Raw genomic sequence first — 16256 nt, 5'->3', positions numbered from 1 at the left:
TGATGATCCACTGACGCTCCACGTAATCTTATGCTTGTCTATTAAAGCGTCGAGATGCGAGTTCATTTGACAGAGAGTACGCGTGTTTGAGTGGGTCGGACGGTATTATCCTCGCATAACGTGCGCTCCAATAGAAAAATGTCAACACTGTGTATTCCGATATCGATCAGCTGAAGGGGGGAGACACTGTATCGTAAAAGAAAAGAAAAGTTTGTTCAGATTTCAGAGAGTTATAAAAGTTTGGGGAAACCATGAAGTGGCGGTGTTCATTGTGGATGGTGATTTTATTGTGTATTAGTGTACGCTCTCAGGAAAAATGTCCCGAAAAATGTGTGTGCATTCGAGGTTCAACAGTGCGATGCATGTTCCTGCAGCTGGATAGAGTGCCTATAGGAATTCCCACGTCTACAACAGTTTTGTATGTATATTTATATATTTTTTATTTATAAATATATATGCGGTGTTTTGTTCATATGTGTCAAAAATGACACCTGACTAGCAACGGTAGTCGGTATAAATGAATAGAATATTTTTTTTAAGCCTTGATATCAATATATTTTAAATTTTGAACACAAAATTAACGGCATATTTGAAAAATACACAGGGTTCCCCTCCAGTTGTATTTGACGTTTGGGTGAAAAATTGCCCAGCCACTTTTACAGAAGGGGCACCTGTGTTTTTCACCTGTGTTCCTCTTATCTTAATGATAACACGCCTATAACTACCTGTTCAGAGGTGCTCGCTCAAACATATCACTTCCATTGGAATTTAGCGTCAATAAACATGCATGTCACCAAGCATGTTGTGTGGACTCCTCAAACTTTTATGAGAAAAAAACAAAATTGAAAAAAAATTAGCATTTTCCTACAAGCTTTTTGTCCCTTTCAGCAATGCTGACAGTTGTGAAATATGTAAATGATTTCTGCTTGGAATTAAAAGTCATTCTGCTTAAAGAGGATTTAAAAATCTTTTAACCGAATTGATCTATGAACCAGACTTTTTTTTATTAAAACCATCTGGGGTGTAGATGTAATGCTATAACACATATGATGTTAGTTTTAAAGCATTTTAGTTTAGAAATGACCTTTTTTGTTTATTTTGTTGTCCAAACATATTTTTCTGAATCAACTCAATTTTCAAAGAACAAGGTACGGTTTCAGTACAAATTTTGCCCTGTGTTTTTCTTAAAAATGAAAGTAATGTAAAAAATTAAAACTCATGATTTCTAAATCATTGAAATTACACGCAGAAAGATCATACAAATCATTTTTCTCACATGATCTTCTAAATGCTAATTGTGACGTCATAAACTTGTGCATTTTCCCGTATTTCCTTGAAAAGTTGCAGAAGACACCAATTTTCAATAGAATTTTCTCTCAGATGATTTTGTCCACAGGCATCGCCCACAAAAATTTTGAGATATGTGATTTTTTAAAGAATTTTACACAACATATCCGAAAATAAAGGTGGGCGACGGCTGTGGACACTATTTTCTTAAGGAAAATAACCCTTGAAATGGGTCATTTTGAGGCTTTTTCTGTTTAAAATAGACAAATGCATCAAATTAATGACGTCATATTTCCAGAATGGTACTCTTTCATGCTATATTTTTTCCTGATTTATCACTGTCATATACTCAACAAATGTTTAAGCCAGTTTCAAAACTTTTTGAAAGTATTGAATTTTTAGGGCACAATAAAGCTAAAACCATACCTTCTTCTTTGCAAACTATTTGATCAAATGCATTTTCTTTCTGTCCTGACAAATTTCCCAACTCAATTTGATCTTTTAAAAGATGTCAAATTTGCAAGCTATATTTCATCAAATGATAAAATATGTTTAATATATTATTCATGTATTAGCATTTTTTTGAAGTAGGAGGTTTTTTTTTTCTTTTAGATTTGCATTTTCAGTGATGCACAATAAGACAGAAATGAATTAAGTGATCTTCAAAATTTATGCAGATACCATAAAGAATAGACCAATATGAGAAGTAAAAAATTGCAGAGTTGTATAAAAATTACATATAACATAGGTACATTAGTTTAAAAGTCAGGTATTTAAAGACTATTAAGTTCAAGATTTTAATGCATGGATCAAATCCCCCCCAAAATCTATCCATTATAAGTGCATGTTTTAATTTACTATGCATTGTGCTAAAGAACAACAAATCTGAACCCTTTAACTAAGACGTCTCCATAGAAAAAACATATGGCTCAACATGGAGAAAAGATTCTTCCAAATACCACCTGTGTCGAGTTGTTTTAGGATAATCTACTTATCCTGAAAAACTAGATGTTATCACAATATTTGTTTATGCAATCAATTATTTACACTAGAATAAACCTACGAATATATGACCAGGTTACTGAGCCTCAGGCCAGTTGTTTCAGTTGAAAATCCAATATAGGCTTTGTTATCTTGTTTTATGTCTTGGTCTTTAACTTTGATTGTCAACAACCATAATCCTTTTTAACTGGAATTATGTCTGAATCAGGGACTACCACACACTGTATGGAGCCTCAGTCAAGTCTGTCATGGCAATTATACCTCAGATATTAAAGTCACAAATGGCTGCTATTTTTCTCCTATTTCCCCTCTCAGGATTTGTGTGAGAGGATAATTTTCAATAATTGGTGATTATTCACAGAGGTTCAAAAAATTTTATGGAACATTGAAAATCATAGCCAGATAAAATGTTCTTAGCGTAGACAAAGAGATTCATTGACGTTTCTTCATAGCCACAGATTTAAAAGGGGGATGTGTCAGTCGTGCCTCTCCAATGAACCCACAAAAATTTTACACAATAAAATATAAAGATTAACACAGATGATGAGAGAATTAATACATTTATACTCATCTAATGCCATAGTGAAATTATTGTAAAAGTACATGATCAATCCACGGGTAGAAAATTATACAGATTTCTTAGATTGTCTCTATATATGCATTTAATATACTTTAAGTACGCTGGGACAAATTTCCGTGGAAAAATTGTGACCGCATATTTAGAATAAATTAATATCACATAGAAAAAAGTACTTCTACAGTACCTCTATGTACTCACTGTAAGTCCTTTAATAGTAGGGGTAGGAGGGATATTATACTTTCTGAAATATATAGAAAATATATCTGAATTGAAGAAAATACCGATTTTCTCCCTGGCCTTTATGCCAAAGAGTTTGTAAACAGTAAATCAATCAATGTTTTATTCTAAAGACTGTTAAAATGTTTAGGTACACAGTAAGGATCATTATTTTCATATTTATTTGTTGGAATAGTAATGTGACCACTGACCAAATTAGCATTTAATAGTTGAAGAATTTGACAACTCCATCATTATCAATTTGAGCAACATTTCTGATTTTGTGCTTGATACACGTGTGTTTAACAGGAAAGGAGAAAAGGTATGGCTGGACCGGGAATTGAACCTGGGACCCCTGAATCACTAGTCAGTGCTCTACTGACTGAGCTACCACGGCCCAAACCGTTACATATGTAACAAAATCTACCAAACCCCACTCTCACAATCAGATTAGATTCTAGAGGTAATGGGAAATCCTATTAAATAAACTAAATAAAAATGCTAACCTAAAAAAAAACAAACAAGAATTATACAAATGCAGAAGCTAGAGTTTAAGAGAATGGCATGCTGGTATGTCTTCCCAGCCTTAATTTGGCTGTGTTGAGTTTTTTGTGAACCTGCTCACCTTCTTTGTTCTAGCCAGCTGATTCAGTGTTTTCTGCCATGTTAAATGATAAGAATTTGGACTGACAATTTATTTTCCAAATTGTGCATATTGTCACACTAAGCTCATTTATATCAGATCAAGATAAATATGCCAGAAATTTCAACCAATTCACTGAACAGGATCTGATGAAATTCGGCTAAATAGTCGGGGCACTTCAGGAGGTGATGACTTCCTATGGTTGAGCTTTGTGAAGGAAATTGTTGAAGATTAAGTCATTTGTGTTCTGAAAGGGTATAATTATGTAACCATCAAACTGAAAAAGTAGCCATTTATGTGAAGGACTTCCTTTCTTTCTTAAATGATTAAGCACCGAGTTTGTTCAGATTTTAAAAGGAAGGTGAACGTACTACAAATATGCATCAATTAAAACTCTCCCATTTTTGTAAAGAAAGTTGTTGACAGTGGATTTTTTGTTGAAAAATATATTTATTTTTTAGTGTTAAAGATGCAAATGACTTTGTCTGCATGGGGGAAGCAATCTGGGAAATGTATTTTCTTTTACAGGCATATCACCCCTGGGGTACTCAAAGGAAATTTGAACAATATAAAAAACATGCATGTATTCATTGTATTTATTCCAGAATTTTAATGTGTCTGTCCCTTTTATGAGCAGTGTATGTTAAAGAATTAGATTTCTTTGTAGGCGTCAGGTTAAAGTTTGTCTCTGACACCAAGGAGCTTTAGCAATCTCATCTGTCTGGCACTGACAGAGATTTTATTGAGGGAGGGCCTTGTTAAACAGTTGAATTATCAAATGAGTTCTCCTTAGATGGCATTATTTGTTTGACTCTGGCACAGTTTTTGTCTATATGTAAATATACTCTGCGTTACACTCAGGTCATGAATGTGATTTTTACAATGGAGAGTTATCTGTAGTCTGTTTGTGTACTGACTGAGTGCTAAAAGTGAATAAGGTATTGCAGTACCTTTAAAGTGCAATTGGTATGCATAACAAACATTGCAAATTCAAAGAAAGTTCCATAGCACTTTTAACTTTCATTAATTTGTGGGGGGTGGGAGAGAGGATATATTGAATTTCAAGCATCTTTATTATTATTTTTTAATTCTTAATGAGCTCCCAAAGATTTAGAAAGTGTTTGTGTAGCATGTAAATTGTATTAACTTTAGAAATACTAGTAGGAATCAAAAGAAAGTAGCTTGTCTAATTTTCAATGTTTTCTAATACAATTTATTACTATCTTTCATGGAAAATTCTAAGTTAGACCCAAGAATTATTTATTAAAATTGTTTTAGTTTGCAAATCTTTTGGTATTATAGACACTGTTTTTCAGCTGAAAACTTAAAAATGAATGAAAGCCATTTGTCAAAGTAGGTGCTGAATTAAATGGCCCTACTGAACTGACAGAAGTTGATAAATTAATGTTACAGGTCTAAATCTGCAAATGGTCACCTTCTTTGTTCATTGACCATGGTCACCTATTGCTGGGTTACACAGCATGAGTGAATGATTCTTGCTGAAATGTAAAATTTATCAGTTAATTTTTACCCAAATTTTAACATTGCTATTTGAAACATTGATGGGTACAGTGTCACAGGTTTTATTGTGAATTCTAACAGACAATTTCCTGCAAACGTGATATTGTTTTATGTGGATGAATATCAGTAAAATTCAGTACAAATATTTCAAAATGTGTTGAGATACATAATCTTGCCAACGGAATATCAAATCCATATAGAAACTTTATATATATCACCCCGAACTGACCCCAGTGGTGCAATATTGAATTTGAAATTAGAGTAAGCAAGTACTCTTTTTGAAAGTTTGCAAAATTTTAGTTTTTTGTTATTTCCATGGCAAAGGCAGGCATTTTGAAAATTTTAAATCAATAAAATTTGGGGAGACACTTGCACATAAATATTATGCAGCTTGAAATACCTTTACACAAAGAAATAAAATCCTCCCCCCTTTGATTCCAATTGGCAACAGTGTCAAATTTTGTCAAACAGATTCCAATTCAGTCTGACCTGATGAAAGGTATAATCCATCAAAGTTTCAAAAAATTGGCCAGGCAGTTACTGAGAAAAATTAAATTGAAAATTTTCATATTTTGTCTGTTTTGATGGCAATACAAGAAGTCACCATTTTTCAAAATTTTTAATGTTGGACACACACACATCAGCAATTGGTAGAGCCACAGATGTTCATTAATGTGTATTATTTCCTTAATTGTTTCTCTCAGCTTCTAGCAAGCTCACCAAAGAAGAAGGGGTCAGAGCAGGGACAATACTGATGACATGATCTTAATGATGTGTTTCTGATCTTCCCCTAAAGTTTTCTGTCTCCATTCATTAAGACTCAAATTCTAGATTTTTCAGACAAATTGACTGGAGTCTTACAGTCTGTCAGATTTGTTATTTCTTTTGTTAACATGTGGTACATTATTTTTGGGCATCTTAAGGCCTTTTAGCTCACCTGAGCCAGAGGCTCAAGTGAGCTGTAGAGATTGATGGGTGTCTGATGTGTTTTGTATGTTGTCTGTAAACTTTTCACATTTCCACTTCTTCTCAAGAACCACTGGGCCAATTTCAACCAAATTTGCCACAAAGCATCCTTGAGTGAAAGGGATCTAAGTTTTTTCAAGTGAAGGGCCATGCCCTCTTTCAAGGGGTGATAATTACGAATCAGTGGACATTTAATGGCATCTTTTAAAATCTTCTTCTCAAGAACTACTGGGCCAGAAAAGATGAAACTTATATGAAAGCTTCATTATATAGTGTTGATTCAAATTTGTTCAAATCATGAAGCATTGTGCATCACATTACATTGATACATAAAAGTTTTTTCAAAGAGTTTTAAACAAAACAACTACTAGTTGTAAATATAAAATGGTGATGATTCCTTTCAAAAATAATGTTATGGTCACTGAACTTTGTGCAAGTAGCAAATCCAATGAAGATAAAAGCCCAGCTGGAACTGCGTGGTTTATGGCTTCTAGATGCACAGGTGATAGGAGGTGGTGACAAATTAGTGGGGATGTTTTACTTTTTCTGCCCTCAGCATCCATAAACATGTCAATCAGTTGGCTGATCTTTCTGCTACTGCAGAAAATGTGGTGTGTTTGCATCCAAAGATTTTTCTGCTGCACCTGTTGAAGTGCTTTGTATTCTGTTTTATTCTAATGTATCCTGTCCCAAGAGAAAGAAAAACTGTTAATTTTTTCTGATTTATGTTCTCCTTTTTGTTGATTCATGCTCTAGCTCTTTTTTGCATAAACATTATCTAATCTAACAATCTTGTTATCTTGCACAAGTTGAAAAATTCCCTATTGCTTTTTACACCAAGAGCTGTTGTGAAATGACTAAATGACTCAATGCATGGAGTAACGAGATAAAATAGAGCCCTGTTACTTGCTGTGTATTAAATTGGATGAAGGAGGGACTTGCAAAATAATATACTCTGGTATGAGCCATCAAGTGTCTGCTGGATTCATGTTATACAGTATCAATGAAACTAGAATCAAAGAAAGTGCTTGCCTGTAAAGAGGTAGAGATAATGTTCTGATTAGCAAGATGAAGTCCCACTGTGCATCATAAACACACACAGCAAGTGGCACATGGCGTCTCTGTATTTTGGGGATGGACAGAAAATTCTCTACTCTGACTTCATCCCCAGACACCCGCAGCTGGTTAATTGCTGCCTGAATTACATAAACAGATGCGATATATCAAGCATTTTACAGCATCTTTTCAAAGTGTCATAAGTTGTTTAAAAACCTCTTTAAAAGATATTAATTATCTTTTTACTGGTTTATCATAAAAAATCCCCTACAATGATGTAAGCCGGAAGATTATTTGTGATGCATTGCGCAACTTGTGTTTCATGGAAACAGCTGATTTGTATATAATAACTTAAGGGGAGAAAACTATTGATGAATTCAATTTACCAATGAGTTATAGCCCTTGACACAATTTTAAAAAATAAGCAAAGATTTTCTTGATTAAATACCAATATAAATTTATTTAGTATTTCATTTATACTGAAATTAGACCATAAGAGCTTATTAATATTCAGTGTTTTTGTAGAAATTGAATGTTTTTAATTTTCTTTTTCAGAGATTTAAGATTTAATAGAATAAGAAACATTCCAAAAGGAACATTTAGACAATATGGAAAAATAACCACACTGTAAGTATTATATAGCTTTAATTAACATATTATCAATAATCGCAAGATTTATTTACATCTATATGGCAGTCTGTATTAATTTCTGTCAGCTAAATATATCAGTTTTTATGTGTTATTAAGTGTGTTGCTTTATATTCAATTCTCATGTTTTAAAACAGGTCTGCAGAATTAAGTACTCTGTTTTTGCCCTGAATTCAAAACAGGAACATGATTATGAGTGCATGCATGACTAAAGATGAACAGCATTACATGATTATCCCATTTCTTAATTTCATTTCTAAACGAATTTGAATTACAGTATAAATGCATAAAAGATTGTTTTTGGTTTGAACCTTTATTTTCACTCGAAGAAAATGAGAGATCAAATTACCGGTACAAAAATCATTATTGATTCACTTGTTTGCAAAACATAATTCATATTTATTTGCAGTAGAAAATCTAATGAGCGGAAAGCATAATTTTGGCATAATTTAATTAGCCATGGGAACTTCTATAGAAAAGGGTATATACATGTAGTTCTTAAGAGATGATTCAGCATCACTCATAAATCAGGCCAACAAATGATTTGGCCAAAAACAATGAAGACAGTATCTTACTAACTATACAAACAATATTGCATTCATTAACTCTTAGACACTGGCAATGAGAGGTCACCTGATGACATTAGATTAAGCCTAATCAGGCAGGAGGGTGGCCCTAATGTATGTAGAACTGGGAGGGTGGCCCTGGTTGAATGAATCTGTCTGCACTAAACACCCTTTCTGAGCAAGATGAAGCAAGTTTATATTTTGATGACATCACTGGTCAACCAGATAATAAACTTCAAAGATAGTGTGCAAATCTGTTGTCTAGACAATCTGGCAAAGGGTATAGTTGTAATGGATAGCAGTATTAAAGTTTTTATTAAAGATAAAAAAGCATGAATGCATAATCTCTTCCTCTTTAACAAGTACCCAGACCTTTCATGATCCTTAAAATCTCCAAAGTTTCTTTTTTAATCTTTTTTTTTAATTTATTTATTATAATTTTAGAAAATCCTAATTATATTAATACACTGTACCCAATTATCTGGCTATATTTACCACTGAAAAAAGTACACGGTTTTATTTCACAAGCCACTTTAAATGTTATGGATGAAATACATGAGTTGCAACATGAACTTTAAATCCATTCCTTTCTTTTTCATGTCAAAGGGTATCTTTTTTCCTTTGTTGTTCTTTTGCAAGGCAGCGTTTTGTTAGTCTGAGTGCACAATTAAGATTTTATCGTTATATTTATATCACATGATCATCTGCACCACAAAAAAAAAAAAAAAAAAAAAAATTCCTAAGGGGTTATACATCCAAATTTTCCCCCCAACCTTGCTTATGTCATTTTTATATGATTCACCCCAAAGCAATAACTTCCTATTTTTATGTATTCCAAAATAAAGATGATGTGAGTTGCACCTCCAATTTCTTGGTCTAGCTTTATAATTATAAACTGCTATGGCTTGCAAGCAGTCATTCAGAAATTTGATAAATTCTATAAGTCTGTGATGTGCAGTCATTAGATAGACAACAAAGCCTGGGGATACAGCTGAGATTTTCTTCATCTTTCTTTTTGTTGCCATAACAGTCATTTTTCACATGAGTCACATCTGTGTCATTTATTGTCCTGTTATGATTGTCCTGTCTTCAAACATGACAAAGATTCTGCAGTCATTTTTATGTCAAGGAGTTTTCTCTGATAATGTACACCCACTTCCTGAGACAGATAGTTCTTATAATTTATTCATATATATCAGAAAGGTAGAACATTATTTTTCCGAATTATCCATGTATTTCAGGCTGCCCAAATAAACTATTAGTTAAACAACTACATGTACCACATAAAGTTTGTTGATGAAAAAGACAATTGCAGGGACTCCTTGTTTATGAGAAAATTTATACTATACTTCTCAAGATGACTAAAAAAAACTGCATTTGTAATAAAATGGTCTCTGGTTATTGAGCACATTTTATCTATTTCAGACAACTTGATGTTGGAAATATTCCTTTTGAGCATTATACCATTCTACCATGTCTGGTCTTTATGAATTGCAATCAGAAAAATTTTTAATTTTGCTCTTAGATAAGCTCTATAACTTCTTGTAACTAAAAATAGACATTTAGGGGAGAGTTGGTCAACTGTGGTATAATTAAGTCATATTAAGTTAATATTCAGAAAGTAAGTTATGTTATGTGTACCTCAATCAGTATTTAGATATGAATTTAAAAAAATATTGTTAATGTTTTGATTTCTCTTTCAGATTGCTTAATAATAACCAGATACAAAGGCTTGAGGATGGTGCATTTGAAGGCCTTTCACAATTAAGATATTTGTAAGTAGTTATTGGGGATCATTTTTGAAGCAAGGTTTTAAAAATCAGCTGGCATATGCTTAATCCTTTATTTAACAAGTGTGCTCATATGTTACTAAAGGTATTCCCCTCATTAACCAAATTTTTTATCTCCTAATTTAAATATAATTATTTTCACCTGATGTCTGGCAAAATAAAAAGGTATATCAAAATGTAAATGGGTACACTTTTACTTAAAATTTTCCTTTGCTTAATCACAAAGCAAGTAATTTAAAATAACTTCAAAAGAAATTCATCATCTGATTAATTCATATGATAAGCTTCCAATGAGGAAAACACAATTAACTTTACACCATACTTATAATTGGGTATCACTTGTCTAAAAATTGCTTGGGTTATAAATGTGTAAATTCCTAAATTTCCAAAACAATGAAGCTAGTTGACTACAGCTGTTGACTAAAATGCACAAATATCAAAATGCAATACAAAATCTAACAAGCAAGGGTCTTATTGACTGGGGATGCGATGACCTATGATATATTGAAACTGCCTTGTTTGTCCTGTCTATCTGTCCATCATACTAAAAAAAAGTTATGTATTTTTGAAGTAAGTATTTATGTTCTGATGCAAAAGTCAGGGTTAAGTTTTTGTAAGTCAAACTTCAAGGTCTAGGTCTTGAGATCAGGCTCCGGGGCCATAAAACTTAGACAAGCTCACTTTTGATCTCAGTCTTACTTTTTTCCACTATTAATTCCTTAAGTAAAAGTGAGACTGAGATCAAAAGTAAGCTTGTCTAAGTTTTATGGCCCCAGAGCCAGATATCATAGGAAAGGATTTGTCACAATTATTAGTAAAGCTTGTGTGAAAAAATATGAAAGTCTTGTCTCCTCTGGTGCAGAAGTGATGTCCATGGTTAAAATTTATGAAAAGTGGGTCAAACTTCAAGGTCAAGGTCATGTGGTTTAAATATGAAAGGCGGAGATTATCAGCTTCTCTCATTCAAAAGTAATGTTTTTGACAGACAGACAGACAGACAAATAAGATTGAATGCCCCAGTGCTTTTGAGAAAGGAGGAAACAATAACACTACAGTATAAAATTTTTTACTTTTTTTCACATTTGCGTCGGTAGCAGTAAATCAAAAGTGCTAGAGTACCAAAAAAGTGCTAACTTAATTGGTAGTCTCTACTGGACAGAATATTTTTGTTTTTTGATTCAGAACTCTCAAATTTAAGGTTGTAATCTTTTTCCAAAAAAATAAAAGGAACAGTTATAGTTCAGTGTAGTACACACAGATTTTTCAAAAACATCATCTTCATTTCTAAATTCTCTAGCTGTCATGAACTATATTTCAGCGCTGAATTGCCCTTGCAACATCAAGCAATCAGAAAATTATGCTACAATGAAATCTAAGGAAGACTTGTTGAACATATTTATAATTAGGCCTATTTCAGAATGTGGTTGTCTGGAAATGCGAAAATGAAAGTAAAAAATCCAACTGGAACTGCATGGTGACAAAAAATGTTACACACCTATTTTCGCATGATCCATCCAAATGTGATACTTAGATGGTGGATTCACCTATTTGATTTGAATAGGTGATATCACTTATTCAAATTGGTGATACCCCCATTTCAAATCAAAATGATGATATCACAAATATGAATAAATAGATGATGTCACTTATCTGAATTATGTGATTTCAACAATAAAAATAAAATATGTGATATCACCTATTCAAATAGGTGATATCACTAATTCAAAAGCTGAATAAGTGATATCATCAATTGAATAAATGATATCACCAATTTGAATAGGCAATATCACTTAATGGCAGTAATACCCAAATGGCCCTTCATATAATAAATACCAAAACGGCACCTCATAGCTTTTCTTTGCTTAAATCAGCTAAAAAATATAAAACTTCTAAATCGTGGCTAAGGGAAGAACCAATTTAATTTAGGGTCATTATGCCAAAGATCAAGGTCACGAAGTTGAACATAGGTTTGAAATGTTGTGACATTATTTAATAAAATTGAGCAAAGAAGGTAGCCAATTTAAATTGGAGTAAGATGACAAAGTTGGGTTGAACATATTTATTCAGTAAATGTCAATTTTTATATAGATCATCTAAAAAATGATTATGTTTGAGAAATGGTTCAACCATTAGGGAATCCACTTTAAAAAAAAATTTCATAGCTGCAGTTTACAAGAATTTAAACTTCCCATAATCTAAATCATAAAAAAGCTTTCAAAGATATGCCAGTGAGGAAATGTGAGATAAACTTACACTTAAAGTCAAAGAAAGTTTATATTTTTTTCCTTGCCAATTATCAACAAGCTTCAGAGATGATTTATTGCTCTTGAAAATAGAAATCTGACTTTTAATATACAAGAAAATTTTATAGACAAAATGTGACATATTTGTTTGTTTTTTTTTTTTTTTCCAGATATTTATATAAGAATCAAATAAAGTCTATAGAGAGCCAAGCTTTCAATGGCTTAGAGAACCTACAGCAAATGTAAGTACAGGAACCTACAACAAGGAAAAATATATGTATGTGTGAATACTTCAATACTTCACCATATACAAGGGAAATAACTTACTTGATCCAGAAAAAGATTTAACTGAAAAAGGTTTAAAACTTCATTCAGAGAAAATCATTTTCTTGCTAAGCATTGATGAAACATCATATACCAGTACATACTGTACTTCATACTTGCTTGTTTTATAATCACTGTGCTTAAATGGTTTGTTTTTATCCATGTTAAATATTTCAAAGGTATTTGAACCTATATTTTCTATGAATGATTCAGTCATTGGGATGGGACAATGCAGATATCCTGCAATATGAAACAATCACAATACACTAACTTACTGCATTTTTTTGGTAGTACAATTACTGTATACTTTTTTCTTTGAATTCGCCCCATCTTAAATTCGCCTACTTGTGTCTAGGGTGAAAGGGGCGAAATAAAACGGGGGCGAAAATTTCCCTGTATACAGGATTCTAGATTTATGCCAAATGGAATTCAAAGTTATATGATAATTTCAACACTTCAAATTTTAAAACATCATAATCTTTATTTCGTTAGAAATAATATTTTGATATGGATAAGATAAATTTGTGATGGGATTAAAAACTGGATCCAACATGTTCGATATACTGGACTGTTTATCGATTAACATGTTGTGGAACCTTGTATCATGATACAATAATGTATCCGAATATTGTCCTAGCCCTATTCAGTGATAGAATTTGTTTACAAGACTTCATATTTTCATTATAATAATAATTATTGGAGAGCTCAAGAACAGATCAAATAATAGTTAAATAAAATCTTATATACTCCAAAATTATCAGGATAAACCATGATTTTTTAAGAGATACATGATTTTGATAAAGAAAATATTGGAGCTCATAGAGCATAATGACTCCGACTCTGTTGCTTGAGGTCATCGAATTTGTAGACATGTTGTTATAATTGTTGAACAAGCAAACCAGGTAATATAAAAAATATAATTTTCTGAATTAAATACCCCCCCCCCCCCCTCAAAGGAGTCGGTTCTGACATATAATATCCTAGCTACATGGGATGTACAATAAGAGTCTGTCTGATTGCTTGTTTGTTCACTTTTATTTCTGTTTGGGCCAGTACGGTACTTTGAAAGGAAGATTTAGAATGCAGGTTCTTACTTACAAGTACGTCATACTAGAGACACTCATACAAGAATTGAAATACCCCTGTACCTGGTCATAAGAATAGATGAATGCATCAATGATGAAAAAATATATATGGATTTTGACACTTTTAGGTGGTCATCTCAATGCTTTGCTGATGTTATGCATGAATGAAATTAATATGAAAATTCTAACATAATTTCTGCACATTTTGAAAGGAATTTGAGCTGCTAGGATCTGCAGTTATTTTGCTTGACATTTCAATATGAGATGGATGGCTAGGGAAAGGACATGTGCTGATATTTTAACACCATGGATTTTGAATTAAGTCAGCAGTAGTGATTGGAATTGGTATTTTCAGACTGATACATTTTATCAAAGCTTAGGGTCATTATTTCCTCCTTTGATGGTCCAAGTTCTTCAAATCAAATAATTATAATCTCCAAGAGTTATATAATGACAGAATCTACTACCGGGTATATGTCTGATCTGTATATCTGAATTGTTTACTGCATGTAAATCACCAAACTTTCGCAACACATTATATTGTTAGGAAGTAATATTGTATTTATAAGCTAGACAAAATTTTTAGTGAATTCTGGTTATATTGTTCTATATAATCTTTGGTAATAATGTTACACATGAGAATGAATTTTTCACGAGCAGACAGTCTTGCGTATTTAAGCAAAAATGAATTTGTCACTTTAAGAAAGTGAATTACAGTATATACATACTTGTACCGGTACATAGAGATTGGGAAAAAAAAGTATTAAAAAAAACATGGTTGATAAATGTAATGCACAGACAACTTGCACTAATTATAATGAATCAACTAAACCTGAGATACTAGTACCCTGTTAATGTAAACCAGTGCTGTATCATATGTTTTGGCTGCTAAATGTTTTAATTTATGAACACATTAATTGCTTGGTCATGTTTTGCTGAGAAAAAAAACAGCTGTGTTGGCTAATATTTGTTTTCATTAAGACTTCAATTGAAAACTGTTTCAAAACTAAGTGTGCTTATATTCTGTTTATTGCATGCTTATTTGTTGGAGTCTAATTCCATATATGGCATAAGAATCGAGCATAAAACATTTTATGTTTTGAATAATAAATTGCAAAAAAATTTGAAAGATACTGGGATATGTTACTTTTTAAAGTGAAAATATTCAATCTCTTTCACCAAACTTTTTTAAATGAGAAGATATATATCTGTATATGTATATATATATATATATGTCCTCTCCCACCTCCGAAAAATATTCTTATGCCGATTATATGAATATTAGAGAGTGTATTTGCTTAGCAGCATTATAATGCTTATATTGTCAGGAAAAGTCATTGCTTTGTATTTGCAGATTCTTGCACCATAACAAAATACAGACAATTTTGCCTGCTTTGTTTTCGCATTCCCGTAATCTCCGAAGATTGTGAGTATTAGTGTGTGTATCAATGCTGCGTATGACATAACTGTTTACCACACACATGAGAGTGTTCTGTGTGATAAGAAAAACACAAAAAAACACTGGTATTTCATGGTAGTCTTATCATGTATACATACCAGGGTTTTCCCCTTTCATGCACTTTTTGCAAACTTACAAATTGTGATACTTGAGAAAAATTTTCATGGGGTCAATAAATTTTTTTTTTTTTTGATTTAAGATGGATTGGCATATTCAGCAAAAAGAAAAGAAGATTTTATTCTAGTCCTTAATTGCCTTAAAGTAACCTAATTCATGCCTTTTCAACAGAATTTTTGTATTCAGGGGTGTGAAGTGATGCAGGCCCCACAAGTTTATAAAGTCAGAACTGATCGTTTAATAATCATTTTTCTTGTACCTTGGTTCAGATGACTTGTAATACATCCATGAAGTCAAAACCAGATCTTTCTATAAATTTTTCAGCTATTATTCAATCATTTCATCACATTAAATGGTAGAGAAAAAAATGTTGTGCAAGTTAATTCCACAGACCAAATTTAATAGTCCTTAAAGTGACTGGTAGCATTTGAAGGATTTACTAACTGATTTATCTTAAAATGTTGAAAAATTTATATATGCAGTTGAACTTCGGTATCTTGAACACTGATATTTCAAATTACATGGATATGTCAAAGTGATTTGGAGGTCCCAACCCCTCATTCTTTAAGTATTTTACCCTGGATATCTCAAATCCTCAGATGTCTCGAAATTTTTTCTCAGTCCCATTGAGTTCGAGATAACGAGGTTTGACTGTATATTAATGATAAATAAAATTTCTCTTACAATTTGTCATTGAATGAGAAATAAGGCTACTTCTTATTCTGACAAGATATTGATCAACTTCTGATACTA

The 16256-nt window shown here is 32.2% G+C and overlaps 1 protein-coding gene across 2 annotated transcripts in view; it reads left to right on the top strand.

Annotated features, from left to right (window-relative positions):
* LOC133190516 (peroxidasin homolog) overlaps nt 1-16256 on the top strand; it is a 43240-nt gene continuing 26984 nt past the window's right edge. The window contains exons 1-5 of one of the 2 annotated variants that reach the window (XM_061326184.1): nt 1-418; nt 7827-7898; nt 10189-10260; nt 12689-12760; nt 15282-15353. In XM_061326184.1, coding sequence (XP_061182168.1) covers nt 252-418; nt 7827-7898; nt 10189-10260; nt 12689-12760; nt 15282-15353 — 455 coding nt within the window. In that variant the 5' untranslated portion in view covers nt 1-251. The remainder of the gene's footprint in view (nt 419-7826; nt 7899-10188; nt 10261-12688; nt 12761-15281; nt 15354-16256) is intronic. The other variant, XM_061326185.1, reaches the window with a different exon arrangement.

The sequence above is a fragment of the Saccostrea echinata genome, unplaced genomic scaffold (assembly GCF_033153115.1).
Source record: "Saccostrea echinata isolate AGI-Se365-2 ecotype Australia unplaced genomic scaffold, CSIRO_AGI_Sech_v1 ptg000022l, whole genome shotgun sequence".
NCBI classification, from domain to species: Eukaryota; Metazoa; Mollusca; class Bivalvia; order Ostreida; family Ostreidae; genus Saccostrea; species Saccostrea echinata.
Note: the sequence above shows the minus strand (reverse complement) of the source record. Positions and strands in the feature narration are given on the sequence as shown.